This window comes from Oncorhynchus kisutch, linkage group LG23 (genome assembly GCF_002021735.2).
Source record: "Oncorhynchus kisutch isolate 150728-3 linkage group LG23, Okis_V2, whole genome shotgun sequence".
Lineage (NCBI taxonomy): Eukaryota > Metazoa > Chordata > Actinopteri > Salmoniformes > Salmonidae > Oncorhynchus > Oncorhynchus kisutch.
The window spans coordinates 42,392,795-42,408,669 of NC_034196.2; the positions used below are offsets into that span (position 1 = coordinate 42,392,795).

The 15,875-nt window shown below is 43.8% G+C and overlaps 1 protein-coding gene across 5 annotated transcripts in view; it reads left to right on the plus strand.

The window, feature by feature from the left end:
* The window catches only part of LOC109905034 (pre-B-cell leukemia transcription factor 3), a 110,946-nt gene that overhangs the window by 81,049 nt on the left and 14,022 nt on the right, over positions 1–15,875 (plus strand). For 2 of the 5 annotated variants that reach the window (XM_031802457.1, XM_031802458.1), the window contains 3 exons: positions 6,644–6,809; positions 8,302–8,382; positions 9,767–9,879. In XM_031802457.1, coding sequence (XP_031658317.1) covers positions 6,644–6,809; positions 8,302–8,382; positions 9,767–9,879 — 360 coding nt within the window. The remainder of the gene's footprint in view (positions 1–6,643; positions 6,810–8,301; positions 8,383–9,766; positions 9,880–15,875) is intronic. The other 3 variants (XM_031802459.1, XM_031802460.1, XM_031802461.1) reach the window with 2 other exon arrangements.

Genomic DNA, 15,875 nt, shown 5'->3' on the forward strand with positions numbered 1-15,875 from the left:
TCATCTGCTCTGTGTTTTTCCTGTTGTCGTATGTCCATGTTCTATGATAATAATCTATGTTTTGTCAATACACAGTGGCAGGCTACTGTTCACATGGGACAAGATATATACAGATGTATGTACAGTGGGGGGGCAAAACAAGTATTTAGTCAGCCACCAATTGTGCAAGTTCTCCCACTTAAAAAGATGAGCGAGGCCTGTAATTTTCATCATAGGTACACTTCAACTATGACAGACAAAATGAGAGAGAAAAAAATCCAGAAAATCACATTGTAGGATTTTTAATGAATTTATTTGCAAATGATGGTGGAAAATAAGTATTTGGTCAATAACAAAAGTTTATCTCAATACTTTGTTATATACCCTTTGTTGGCAATGACAGAGGTCAAACGTTTTCTGTAAGTCTTCACAAGGTTTTCACGGCGGTGTGTTTGGGATCATTGTCATGCTGAAAAAACCAGCCACGTTTCATCTTCAATGCCCTTGCTGATGAAGGGAGGTTTTCACTCAAAATCTCACGATACATGGCCCCATTCATTTTTTCCTTTACACGGATCAGTCGTTCTGGTCCCTTTGCAGAAAAACAGCCCCAAAGCATGATGTTTCCACCCCCATGCTTCACAGTAGGTATGGTGTTCTTTGGATGCAACTCAGCATTCTTTGTCTTCCAAACATGACGAGTTGAGTTTTTACCAAAAAGTTATATTTTGGTTTCATCTGACCATATGACATTCTCCCAATCTTCTTCTGGATCATCCAAATGCTCTCTAGCAAACTTCAGACGGGCCTGGACATGTACTGGCTTAAGCAGGGGGACACGTCTGGCACTGCAGGATTTGAGTCCCTGGCGGCGTAGTGTGTTACTGATTGTAGGCTTTGTTACTTTGGTCCCAGCTCTCTGCAGGTCATTCACTAGGTCCCCCCGTGTGGTTCTGGGATTTTTGCTCACCGTTCTTGTGATCATTTTGACCCCACAGTGTGAGATCTTGCGTGGAGCCCCAGATCGAGGGAGATTATCAGTGGTCTTGTATGTCTTCCATTTCCTAATAATTGATACCACAGTTGATTTCTTCAAACCAAGCTGCTTACCTATTGCAGATTCAGTCTTCCCAGCCTGGTGCAGGTCTACAATTTTGTTTCTGGTGTCCTTTGACAGCTCTTTGGTCTTGGCCATAGTGGAGTTTGGAGTGTGACTGTTTGAGGTTGTGGACAGGTGTCTTTTATACTGATAACAAGTTCAAACAGGTGCCATTAATACAGGTAACGAGTGGAGGACAGAGGAGCCTCTTAAAGAAGAAGTTACAGGTCTGTGAGGGCCAGAAATCTTGCTTGTTTGTGGTGCAGGTCTACAATTTAGTTTCTGGTGTCCTTTGACAGCTCTTTGGTCTTGGCCATAGTGGAGTTTGGAGTGTGACTGTTTGAGGTTGTGGACAGGTGTCTTTTATTTTTATTTTCTTTATTTTACCTTTATTTAACTTGGCAAGTCAGTTAAGAACAAATTCTTATTTTCAATGACAGCCTAGGAACAGTGGGTTAACTGCCTGTTCAGGGGCAGAACGAAAGATTTGTACCTTGTCAGCTCAGGGATTTGAACTTGCAACCTTCCGGTTACTAGTCCAACGCTCTAACCACTAGGCTACCGTAGTTCAAACCCTAGTTCAAACAGGTGCCATTAATACAGGTAACGAGTGGAGGACAGAGGAGCATCTTAAAGAAGAAGTTACAGGTTTGTGAGAGCCAGAAATCTTGCTTGTTTGTAGGTGACCAAATACTTATTTTCCACCATATTTTGCAAATAAATTCATTAAAAATCCTACAATGTGATTTTCTGGATTTGTTTTCCTCATTTTGTCTGTCGTAGTTGAAGTGTACCTATGATGAAAATTACAGGCCTCTCTCATCTTTTTAAGTGGGAGAACTTGCACAATAGGTGGCTGACTAAATACTTTTTTGCCCCACTGTACAGTATAGAAAAAACATTCAAAAAAGCCACACAGCCACATACATGCACGCGCACAGACAACCACTAACAGTCTTCAGGACAGTTGCATGCAGTTTTACATAGACTAAAGAGCAGACTACAGAACAGACTACAGAGCAGACTACAGAGCAGACTACAGAGCAGGCTACAGAGCAGGCTACAGAGCAGACTACAGAGCAGACTACAGAGCAGACTACAGAGCAGACTACAGAGCAGACTACTGAGCAGACTACAGAGCAGACTACAGAGCAGACTACAGAGCAGACTACAGAGCAGACTACAGAGCAGACTACAGAGCAGGCTACAGAACAGGCTACAGAGCAGGCTACAGAGCAGACTACAGAGCAGGCTACAGAGCAGGCTACAGAGCAGGCTACAGAGCAGACTACAGAGCAGACTACAGAGCAGACTACAGAGCAGACTACTGAGCAGACTACAGAGCAGACTACAGAGCAGACTACAGAGCAGACTACAGAGCAGACTACAGAGCAGACTACAGAGCAGGCTACAGAACAGGCTACAGAGCAGGCTACAGAGCAGACTACAGAGCAGGCTACAGAGCAGGCTACAGAGCAGGCTACAGAGCAGGCTACAGAGCAGACTACAGAGCAGACTACAGAGCAGACTACAGAGCAGACTACAGAGCAGGCTACAGAGCAGACACTGGCTCCCTTCGTATGGAAGAAGAAGGAGCACCATGGATATGTCACTACACATATTGTATACAGGTAGAGGTCACTCTCAATGGATCAGAGCCCCTCACCTGTAGCCTGCCAGACAGATCTACCAACCTTTTGGCTGTCTTACTTTACAGCTTTGTTTGAGTTAGTGGGAGTCTCTGAAGTAGACATTATCCATTAGGTTGTATGAACATCTCAGACAGAACATCAATCTAACGTGGTTGACAGGGGGGAGTCTATTGGCCTGGGGTGAGGAGGAGGAGCGGAGGAGAGGAGATGCTAGTGAATTATTGAGCGCAGCTGTTTGGTTTCTCTCTCTGGTGAGTTGGGGGGAGAGGCCGGAGTTGTCAGGTCCCGGTATGGAGCAATACGTCTCAGACTCCCTCTTTCTGTGCTCTCTCTGTTATAATGTATCTACCTCTCTCTCTCTCTCTCTCTCTCTCTCTCTCTCTCTCTCTCTCTCTCTCTCTCTCTCTCTCTCTCTCTCTCTCTCTCTCTCTGTCTCTCCCTCTCTCTGTCTCTCCCTCTCTCTCTCTCTCTCTCTCTCTCTCTCCCTCTCTCTGTCTTTCCCTCTCTCTCTCTCTCTCTCTCTCTCTCTCTCTCTCTCTCTCTCTCTCACCCTCCCTCTTTCTGTGCTCTCTCTCTTATACTGTATCGACCTCTCGCTGTGTCTCACTCTCTCTCTCTCTGTCTCTCTCTCTCTCTCTCTCTCTCTCACCCTCCCTCTTCCTGTGCCCTCTCTGTGCTCTCATATGTACTCTCTCTTTCTCTTTCTTTCCATCTTTCTCCTTCCCCCTCTCTCAGAGGTCAGATGACTTCCTCTGTTTATCTGTCTCTCACAGATTGTGTTTTAGGCTAGGTAGCCTAGCGGGTAGAGAGGTGAGCCAGCAGCCGGAGGGTTTCCAGTTCGATTGCCAGGTCTGATGAGGAAACCATTTGACGGGAAGCAAGCTGGCAGCCGGAGGGTTGCCTGTATCAAATCCTAGATGCTATTGTCTGCCGTTGTGCCCTTGAGCACAGCACATAACCTCAGACAATAACTGTTCCACAGGCACCCAGTGTAACAGTCCCCTGCTCCAACCTCTATATGTCTGTAACAGTCCCCTGCTCCAACCTCTATATGTCTGTAACAGTCCCCTGCTCCAACCTCTATATGTCTGTAACAGTCCCCTGCTCCAACCTCTCCAACCTCTACATGTCTGTAACAGTCCCCTGCTCCAACCTCTATGTCTGTAACAGTCCCCTCTCCAACCTCTCCAACCTCTACATGTCTGTAACAGTCCCCTGCTCCAACCTCTCCAACCTCTATATGTCTGTAACAGTCCCCTGCTCCAACCTCTCCAACATATACATGTATGTAATAGTCCCCTGCTCCAACCTCTACATGTCCCATTTCAGTTCGGACCTTGTGTCTTCTATGTCTTCACGGTTCCTTTCTTGCTTAATTCATGCATCTCCACTAGCATCTCTACTAGCATCTCTACTAGCATCTCCACTAGCATCTCCACTAGCATCTCCACTAGCCTCTCCACTAGCCTCTCTACTAGCATCTCTACTAGCATCTCCACTAGCATCTCCACTAGCATCTCCACTAGCATCTCCACTAGCATCTCTACTAGCATCTCCACTAGCATCTCTACTAGCATCTCCACTAGCCTCTCCACTAGCCTCTCCACTAGCATCTCCACTAGCATCTCCACTGGCATCTCCACTAGCATCTCCACTAGCCTCTCCACTAGCATCTCCACTAGCCTCTCCACTAGCCTCTCCACTAGCCTCTCCACTGGCATCTCCACTGGCATCTCCACTGGCATCTCCACTGGCATCTCCACTAGCATCTCCACTAGCCTCTCCACTGGCATCTCCACTAGCATCTCCACTAGCATCTCCACTAGCATCTCCACTAGCCTCTCCACTAGCATCTCCACTAGCCTCTTCACTGGCATCTCCACTAGCCTCTCCACTAGCCTCTCCACTAGCCTCTCCACTACCCTCTCCACTGGCATCTCCACTGGCATCTCCACTGGCATCTCCACTAGCCTCTCCACTAGCCTCTCCACTAGCATGTCCACTGACATCTCCACTAACCTCTCCACTAACATCTCCACTGGCATCTCCACTAGCCTCTCCACTAGCCTCTCCACTAGCCTCTTCACTGGCATCTCCACTAGCATCTCCACTGGCCTCTCCACTAGCCTCTCCACTATCCTCTCCACTAGCATCTCCACTAGCATCTCCACTGGCATCTCCACTAGCCTCTCCACTAGCCTCTCCACTAGTATGTCCACTAGCATCTCCACTAGCCTCTCCACTAGCCTCTCCACTAGCCTCTCCACTAGCCTCTCCACTAGCCTCTCCACTGGCATCTCCACTGGCATCTCCACTAGCATCTCCACTGGCATCTCCACTAGCATCTCCACTAGCCTCTCCACTAGCCTCTCCACTAGCCTCTCCACTAGCATCTCCACTGGCCTCTCCACTAGCCTCTCCACTAGCCTCTCCACTGGCTGTCTCTCTCTTTCCTCCTCTCTCTTATTCTCCTTACAGCTCTTGAACCAGTAGCCTAGCCCGATCCGTTTTCCCAGACGTATCAATTTAGTTTGGTCACTTATTTTGAGAAAGTAAAAAAGATATATATTCGAGAAAAGAAGGACCTTGCTCTTGCTTGCTGGATACAAAATAGGCTACAGTGTTCACAGAGTGAACTAGAGAGAAGTCTGAGTGCTTCTCTGGTGTGATGTGATCACTTTGGCTGGTAGTAATTATGCAATAAAGGGAAATACTGTGTTCTCCACGCGCTCCAATGTTTATCTTTACAATGACATGTATTAAGTCAGAATGTCCAATGTTAGAATGTTTCCAATCAAATTCATGAATTAAGTTAGAATGTTTTCCTTTCGGTCTAATTTGCATAAACATTGTGATTGGATGATAGCTATGGAGGTTATTGAATCAGGATAACATGATCTCTTCGAGCTCATTAACGATAGAAAGTTCGTATTTGAACATTGCCCGAAAGGCCAGTCTCGTTGGCCAATGACAGGACTGGAAAGAAGAGGAATGTAGTTGCTGAACTGAGACAGGGTAGCCTAGTGGTTAGAGTGTAGAGGCGGCAGGGTAGCCTAGTGGTTAGAGCGTTGGACTAGTAACCGAAAGGTTGCAAGTTCGAATCCCCGAGCTGACAAGGTACAAATAAGTTGTTCTGCCCCTGAACAGGCAGTTAACCCACTGTTCCTAGGCCGTCATTGTAAATAAGAATTTGTTCTTAACTGACTTGCCTAGTAAAATAAATTAAAAAAATAACCAGGCTATAATAGACAGACCAATCCTGACAATCTTTAGAGAATGTGCCACTTTCTTGGAATGAATTGTTGTGATGTAAAAGCATGAGCCTCGGTAACCATAGAAATACAATGTGTTCTATTTCTATGGTCACAACATTGACATTAGACAGTAGCTTAGTCCAAATATTATTCTCCTAGATGGAATACTCATCGCACTCTTTGGTGACAGCTGTAGAGAGATTGGTGACAGTTGGCTGGCCATCCACACGACAGTCCTGATTGGTCCTTGCAGACTCTGGGACTGGAATATGAGCGACTCTCGTCCACAATGCTTTATTTATTTATCTAATTTTGAGTTGAAATCATGACTGGCCGAAACGTCACGACTTTAACTCAGAATTAGGTCAATAAAACATCAAGATTTTAATTGTGAGCAAGAGTCGCTCTTGTTTACTTCAGAAAGCTCCTTTTGATTTATTTGGTTGTACCTCGTCTCACGTTCGGTTGAGTGCCTCCTACTCCTCTCCAGGGGCGGGAACAACCTGAAGTGATGTTCTTTCAAAATGGTGGACAATGTCTGACTCACAACATTATTTCCCCTTTATCTCTCATCCTTCCCCCTCTCTCTCTCTCTCTCTCTCTCTCTCTCTCTCTCTCTCTCTAATCCCTTTCCTGGAACTTGCCGATGTCCTACTCAGGTGTCCAATTGGTTCGGCAACAAGAGGATCCGGTACAAGAAGAACATCGGCAAGTTCCAGGAGGAGGCTAACCTCTATGCAGCCAAGACAGCGGTGACGGCAACCCATGCCGTGGCAGCAGCCATCCACAACAGCCAGGCCAACTCACCCACCACGCCCAACTCTGGTAGGCACACTTGGTGGTAAGACCAGAGTATGTATGTACAGTGCCTTGCGAAAGTATTCGGCCCCCTTGAACTTTGCGACCTCTTTGCCACATTTCAGGCTTCAAACATAAAGATATAAAACTGTATTTTTTTGTGAAGAATCAACAACAAGTGGGACACAATCATGAAGTGGAACGACATTTATTGGATATTTCAAACTTTTTTAACAAATCAAAAACTGAAAAATTGGGCGTGCAGAATTATTATTGGTGGTAAGACCAGAGTATGTATATATATGGTATATATATATACAGTAAATGTTGCGGTAAATGTGTAAAAAAAAGAAAACTGTATACATTTCACGATAGCATATATATATATGTATACAGTTTCCTTTTTTTTATATATATAGATTCAGATAGTAACACAGGAAGTGGCGTTTGATACTTAACAAAAGTGATGATTTCTGGCTGCTGTTATTGCTGCTTGCTTGTTTCTTGTTTTTTCCTACTCTTGTAATTTATTCATTTTTTTCTTTTGTTATTTTCTTTTCATTGTTTCACTTATTCAACTTTCTAAGAAGTAATATATTGTAGACGAGGGGTATCAAACATACGACCCGTGGGATCCCCCCCAAAAAAATAAATAAAACCATCTATATACATAAAAAATCAATGAAAACTAAATGATATTGGACCTACATTTATACAGTCTTTTCACTCGGTCCAGGTTGCTAACAATCACTGAAATGAAAGCTAGACAGTCAAGGAGCATAAAAAATTCCCCAAACTATGGTTAGAGGGCAATTTTTTTCTCTCACCATTTTGACTGACAATTGTTTGGTCCATTTTGACTGCAAGGAAATATAACACATTTTGAATACGACCCTCCAGACCTCTGTAAAGACTGAATGAGGCCTGCGGAGACAGAATAAGTTTGACACCCCTGTGACTGTGGTACTGCTAGGGATAGTTGGGTGGCTGGTTGCTAGGGGTAGTTGGGTGGGTGGTTGCTAGGGTAGTTGGGTGGCTGGTTGCTAGGGATAGTTGGGTGGCTGGTTGCTAGGGGTAGTTGGGTGGCTGGTTGCTAGGGGTAGTTGGGTGGGTGTTGTGTGGTTGCTAGGGGTAGTGGGGTGTGTGGTTGCTAAGGGGTAGTGGGGTGTGTGGTTGCTAAGGGTAGTGGGGTGTGTGGTTGCTAGGGGTAGTGGGGTGTGTGGTTGCTAAGGGTAGTGGTGTGTGTGGTGTGTGGTTGCTAAGGGTAGTGGGGTGTGTGGTTGCTAGGGGTAGTGGGGTGTGTGGTTGCTAAGGGTAGTGGGGTGTGTGGTTGATATATATTGATAGTAAAAATCAACACAACGAATTATTGAAATGTTCACGCTCTGACGTCAAATCTTCATTTAATGTTCTATAGCAGTGGTTACAATTCCAATACAATTGATGTAGGCAATGAGACTCGGGCTTAATAAAGTCATGATGGGAGGTTTTCAAGTCCCTTCCATTTTGTTTTATCCAGGCTTCCAGATGAAAGATGAGGAATTTCAACTGGACTCTGCTGAAAGCAAAAACTCCCTTTTAACCAACATGTTCACTGCCGGTACTGATTCTCTTTAGGAAACCTTTTATGTGTTGTGGTCATTCATCCCACCTAGAACTATAGTCCTTCCATCGGTCCCTTCTCACACCCCCGACCATAGTGGAAGCTTGTCTCCCTCTCCACCACCTCAACCTGAATTCAATTGGTTTCATGTAGGATATGAGTACGCTAGTTCCTGTTTAGGTTGCTTCATTTAGGATATGAGTACACTAGTTCCTGTTGAGGTTGCTTAATTTAGGATACGAGTACGCTAGTTCCTGTTTAGGTTGCTTAATTTAGGATACGAGTACACAAGTTTCTGTTTAGATTGCTTCATTTAGGATACGAGTACACTAGTTCCTGTTTAGGTTGCTTCATTTAGGATATGAGAACGCTAGTTCCTGTTTAGGTTGCTTCATTTAGGATATGAGTACACTAGTTCCTGTTTAGGTTGCTTCATTTAGGATACGAGTACACTAGTTCCTGTTTAGGTTGCTTTGATGGTTCATGGACATACAGTATCTAGACCTTCATCTCCCTTCCCTCGGTCCTTACTCTCTCTGTTTTCATCTCTCTTCCCTCTGTCCTTACTCTCTCTGTTTTCATCTCCCTTCCCTCGGTCCTTACTCTCTCTGTTTTCATCTCTCTTCCCTCTGTCCTTACTCTCTCTGTTTTCATCTCTCTTCCCTCTGTCCTTACTCTCTCTGTTTTCATCTCTCTTCCCTCTGTCCTTACTCTCTCTGTTTTCATCTCTCTTCCCTCTGTCCTTACTCTCTCTGTTTTCATCTCCCTTCCCTCAGTCCTTATTCTCTCTGTTTTCATCTCTCTTCCCTCTGTCCTTACTCTCTCTGTTTTAATTTCCCTTCCCTCTGTCCTTACTCTCTCTGTTTTCATCTCCCTTCCCTCAGTCCTTATTCTCTCTGTTTTCATCTCCCTTCCCTCAGTCCTTATTCTCTCTGTTTTCATCTCCCTTCCCTCAGTCCTTATTCTCTCTGTTTTCATCTTCCTTCCCTCAGTCCTTATTCTCTCTGTTTTCATCTCCCTTCCCTCAGTCCTTATTCTCTCTGTTTTATCTCTCTTCCCTTGGTCCTTATTCTCTCTGTTTTCATCTCCCTTCCCTCAGTCCTTATTCTCTCTGTTTTCATCTCTCTTCCCTTAGTCCTTATTCTCTCTGTTTTCATCTCTCTTTCTTTGGTCCTTACTATATCTACAGTCTTCTTGTTTTGGATAGTTTAGTTGTTCGGATGTATGGATCAGAGAGTGTAATGTAGTGTGACGCATATCCCATATCTCAGTTTAGCACTTCCCCCTCCACTAATGGTTAAGATTAGGATTGGGTAAAGGGAAGCTGATCCTAGATCTGTATGTGTTCTTATATTCAGCTACTTCCATCTCTCCTCTCCAGGTTCCTCTGCCTCTTTTAGCCTCCCTAACTCTGGGGACATGTTCATGAGCATGCAGAGTCTGAATGGGGCCTCTTACCAGGGGGCTCAAGTCGGAGCTAATGTGCAGTCACAGGTAGGTCAGGGTGAGAGGTCAGGAAGAGAGGTCAGGGTTCAAGGCTTACTTAAGGGTCACATACTATTGACTGTACTGGGTTTGGGGTCAATACCCTTCTTTTTTTTTTAAATTGGAGTCATTTCATTGAATTCATGGAATGATTTTGAGTTTGAATGAGATTGGACTTAAACTCAAAACTGTAGCAATTCATTGATAGTCGACTGGTAATGTCCAGTCTGGGTACAGCAGGACATTATACTGTAGGTTATGCAGCTTGATTATTTATTATCTTAGAAGGTGTTCGTCAGGTGTAAGAAATATAGCTTTTGATATTATAGACCTTTTGACATATTTCTGTATTTCTATATGACAGTATATTGTAGATTACAGGTTCTGTTATTTGAGAAGGTCGAGTGTCTGGCTTTGACTTGAGCTCTTGGGCTGGGATTCCCCACTTTCTTACTTACCTGTCCATGTCTATTCTATACTGTCCCGTGTCTGTTTTATACTGTCTGTTTTATACTGTCCCATGTCTGTTCTATACTGTCCCATGTCTGTTCTATACTGTCCCATGTCTGTTCTATACTGTCCCGTGTCTGTTTATACTGTCTGTTCTTTACTGTCCCGTGTCTGTTCTATACTGTCCCATGTCTGTTCTATACTGTCCCATGTCTGTTCTATACTGTCCCATGTCTGTTCTATACTGTCCCATGTCTGTTCTATACTGTCCCATGTCTGTTCTATACTGTCCCGTGTCTGTTTTATACTGTCTGTTCTATACTGTCCCGTGTCTGTTTTATACTGTCTGTTCTTTACTGTCAAGTGTCTGTTCTATACTGTCCCGTGTCTGTTCTAATACTGTCCCATGTCTGTTCTATACTGTCCCATGTCTGTTCTATACTGTCCCATGTCTGTTCTATACTGTCCCGTGTCTGTTCTATACTGTCCCATGTCTGTTTTATACTGTCTGTTCTATACTGTCCCGTGTCTGTTCTTTACTGTCCCGTGTCTGTTTTATACTGTCTGTTCTATACTGTCCCGTGTCTGTTCTTTACTGTCCCGTGTCTGTTTTATACTGTCTGTTCTATACTGTCCCGTGTCTGTTCTATACTGTCTGTTCTATACTGTCCCGTGTCTGTTCTTTACTGTCTGTTTATACTGTCCCGTGTCTGTTTTATACTGTCTGTTCTATACTGTCTGTTTTATACTGTCTGTTCTATACTGTCTGTTTTATACTGTCTGTTTTATACTGTCCCGTGTCTGTTTTATACTGTCTGTTCTATACTGTCCCGTGTCTGTTCTTTACTGTCCCGTGTCTGTTCTATACTGTCCCGTGTCTGTTCTTTACTGTCCATGTCTGTTCTATACTGTCCCGTGTCTGTTTATACTGTCTGTTCTATACTGTCCCGTGTCTGTTCTTTACTGTCCCATGTCTGTTCTATACTGTCCCGTGTCTGTTCTATACTGTCCCGTGTCTGTTCTATACTGTCCCTTGTCTGTTCTATACTGTCCCGTGTCTGTTCTATACTGTCTGTTCTATACTGTCCCGTGTCTGTTCTATACTGTCCCGTGTCTGTTCTATACTGTCTGTTCTATACTGTCCCGTGTCTGTTTTATACTGTCTGTTCTATACTGTCTGTTTTATACCGTCTGTTCTATACTGTCTGTTTTATACTGTCTGTTTTATACTGTCCCGTGTCTGTTTTATACTGTCTGTTCTATACTGTCTGTTTTATACTGTCTGTTCTATACTGTCTGTTTTATACTGTCTGTTCTATACTGTCTGTTTTATACTGTCTGTTCTATACTGTCTGTTTTAATACTGTCTGTTTATACTGTCCCGTGTCTGTTTTATACTGTCTGTTCTATACTGTCCCGTGTCTGTTCTATACTGTCCCATGTCTGGTCTATACTGTCCCATGTCTGTTCTATACTGTCCCATGTCTGGGTCTATACTGTCCCGTGTCTGTTTTATACTGTCCCATGTCTGTTCTTTACTCTCCCATGTCTGTTTTATACTGTCCCATGTCTGTTCTATACTGTCCCATGTCTGTTCTATACTGTCCCATGTCTGTTTCTATACTGTCCCATGTCTGTTCTATACTGTCCCATGTCTGTTCTATACTGTCCCATGTCTGTTCTATACTGTCCGCGTGTCTGTTTTATACTGTCCCATGTCTGTTCTTTACTCTCCCATGTCTGTTTTATACTGTCCATGTCTGTTCTATACTGTCCCATGTCTGTTTTATACTGTCTGTTCTATACTGTCTGTTTTATACTGTCTGTTCTATACTGTCTGTTTTATACTGTCTGTTTTATACTGTCCCGTGTCTGTTTTATACTGTCTGTTTCTATACTGTCCCGTGTCTGTTCTTTACTGTCCCGTGTCTGTTCTATACTGTCCGTGTCTGTTCTTTACTGTCCCATGTCTGTTCTATACTGTCCCGTGTCTGTTTTATACTGTCTGTTCTATACTGTCCCGTGTCTGTTCTTTACTGTCCCATGTCTCGTTCTATACTGTCCCGTGTCTGTTCTTATACTGTCCCGTGTCTGTTCTATACTGTCCCGTGTCTGTTCTATACTGTCCCGTGTCTGTTCTATACTGTCTGTTCTATACTGTCCCGTGTCTGTCCTATACTGTCCCGTGTCTGTTTCTATATGTCTGTTCTATACTGTCCCGTGTCTGTTTTATACTGTCTGGTCTATACTGTCTGTTTTTATACCGTCTGTTCTATACTGTCTGTTTTATACTGTCTGTTTTATACTGGTCCCGTGTCTGTTTTATACTGTCTGCTTCTATACTGTCTGTTTTATTACTGTCTGTTCTATATCTGTCCTGTTTTATACTGTCTGTTCTATACTGTCTGTTTTATACTGTCTGTTCTATACTGTCTGTTTTATACTGTCTGTTTTATACTGTCCCGTGTCTGTTTTATACTGTCTGTTCTATACTGTCCCGTGTCTGTTCTATACTGTCCCATGTCTGGTCTATACTGTCCCATGTCTGTTCTATACTGTCCCATGTCTGGTCTATACTGTCCCGTGTCTGTTTTATACTGTCCCATGTCTGTTCTTACTCTCCCATGTCTGTTTTATACTGTCCCATGTCTGTTTCTATACTGTCCCATGTCTGTTCTATACTGTCCCATGTCTGTTCTATACTGTCCCATGTCTGTTCTATACTGTCCCATGTCTGTTCTATACTGTCCCATGTCTGTTCTATACTGTCCCGTGTCTGTTTTATACTGTCCCATGTCTGTTCTTTACTCTCCCATGTCTGTTTTATACTGTCCCATGTGCTGTTCTATACTGTCCCTGTCTGTTCTATACTGTCCCATGTCTGTTCTATACTGTCCATGGTCTGTTCTATACTGTCCCATGTCTGTTTTATACTGTTCCCATGTCTGTTCTATTACTGTCCCGTGTCTGTTTTATACTGTCCCATGTCTGTTCTATACTGTCCCATGTCTGTTCTATACTGTCCCATGTCTGTTCTATACTGTCCCGTGTCTGTTCTCTACTGTCCCATGTCTGTTCTAATACTGTCCCATGTCTGTTCTATACTGTCCCGTGTCTGTTCTTTACTGTCCATGTCCTGTTCTATACTGTCCCGTGTCTGTTCTATACTGTCCCGGTCTGTTCTTTAATTTACTGTCCCATGTCTGTTCTGTCTATACTGTCCCATGTCTGGTCTATCTGGTCCCATGTCTGGTCTATACTGTCCCATGTCTGGTCTATACTGTCCCATGTCTGTTCTATAATGTCCCGTGTCTGTTCTAACACTGTCCCGTGTCTGTTCTTTACCTTGCTGTCCCATGTCTGTTCTGTTCTATACTGTCCCATGTTTGTTCTATACTTTACTGTCCCATGTCTGTTCTGTTCTTTACTGTCCATGCTTGTTCTTTTACTGTCCCATGTCTGTTCTATACTGTCCCGTGTCTGTTCTGTTCTTTACTGTCCCATGTCTGTTCTTTACTGTCCCAATGTCTGTTCTTTACTGTCCCATGTCTGTTCTATATTGTTCCATGTCTGTTCTTTACTGTCCCATGTCTGTTCTTTACTGTCCCATCTCTGTTCTATACTGTCCCATGTCTGTTCTATACTGTCCCATGTCTGTTTACTTTACTGTCCCATGTCTGTTCTTTACTGTCCCATGTCTGTTCCATACTGTCCATGTCTGTTCTACTACTGTCCCGTGTCTGTTTTATACTGTCTGTTCTATACTGTCCCGTGTCTGTTCTTTACTGTCCCATGTCTGTTCTATACTGTCCGTGTCTGTTCTATACTGTCCCGTGTCTGTTCTATACTGTCCCGTGTCTGTTCTATACTGTCCCGTGTCTGTTCTATACTGTCTGTTCTATACTGTCCCGTGTCTGTTCTTACTGTCCCGTGTCTGTTCTATACTGTCTGTCTGTTCTATACTGTCCCGTGTCTGTTCTATACTGTCTGTCCTATACTGTTGTTTTATACCGTCTGTTCTATACTGTCCCATGTCTGTCTGTTCCATACTGTCCCATGTCTGTTTTTACTGTCCCATGTCTGTTCTGTTCTTTACTGTCCCTGTCTGTTCTGTTCTATACTGTCCCATGTCTAGTCTGTTCTTTACTGTCCATGTCTGTTCTTTACTGTCCCATGTCTAGTCTGTTCTTTACTGTCCCATGTCTAGTCTGTTCTTTACTGTCCCGTGTCTGTTCTTACTGTCCCATGTCTAGTCTGTTCTTTACTGTCCCATGTCTGTTCTATACTGTCCCATGTCTGTCTGTTCTTTACCGTCCCATGTCTGTTCTTTACTGTCCCATGTCTAGTCTGTTCTATACTGTCCCATGTCTGTTCTTTACTGTCCCATGTCTGTTCTTTACTGTCCCATGTCTGTTCGGTTCTTTCCTGTCCCATGTCTGGTCTATACTGTCCCGTGTCTGTTCTTACTGTCCCGTGTCTGTTCTTTACTGTCGCCATGTCTGGTCTATACTGTCCCATGTCTGGTCTATACTGTCCCATGTCTGTTCTTTACTGTCCCATGTCTGTTCTATACTGTCCCATGTCTGTTCTGTTCTTTACTGTCCCATGTCTGTTCTATACGTCCCGTGTCTGTTCCATACTGTTCCCATGTCTGTTCTGTTCTGTTCTTTACTGTCCCCATGTCTGTTCTATACTGTCCCGTGTCTGTTCTTTACTGTCCCATGTCTGTTCTGTTCTTTACTGTCCCATGTCTGTTCTTTACTGTCCCATGTCTGTTCTGTTCTTTACTGTCCCATGTCTGTTCTGTTCTTTACTGTTCCCATGTCTGTTCTGTTCCATACTGTCCATGTCCTGTTCTTTACTGTCCCATGTCTGTTCTTTACTGTCCTTGTCTGTTTCTTTACTGTCCCATGTCTGTTCTTTACTTTACTGTTTCATGTCTGTTCTTTACTGTCCCATGTCTGTTCTGTTCTTTACTGTCCCATGTCTGTTCTATACTGTCCCATGTCTGGTCTATACTGTCCCGTGTCTGTTTTATACTTGTCCCATGTCTGTTCTTTACTCTCCCATGTCTGTTTTATAACTGTCCCATGTCTGTTCTATACTGTCCATGTCTGTTCTATACTGTCCCATGTCTGTTCTATACTGTCCCATGTCTGTTCTTATACTGTCCCATGTCTGTTCTATACTGTCCCGTGTCTGTTTATACTGTCCCATGTCTGTTCTTTACTCTCCCATGTCTGTTTTATACTGTCCCATGTCTGTTCTATACTGTCCCATGTCTGTTCTATACTGTCCCATGTCTGTTCTATACTGTCCCATGTCTGTTTTATACTGTCCCATGTCTGTTCTATACTGTCCCATGTCTGTTCTATACTGTCCCGTGTCTGTTTTATACTGTCCCATGTCTGTTCTATACTGTCCCATGTCTGTTCTATACTGTCCCATGTCTGTTCTATACTGTCCCGTGTCTGTTCTCTACTGTCCCATGTCTGTTCTATACTGTCCCATGTCTGTTCTATACTGTCCCGTGTCTGTTCTTTACTGTCCCATGT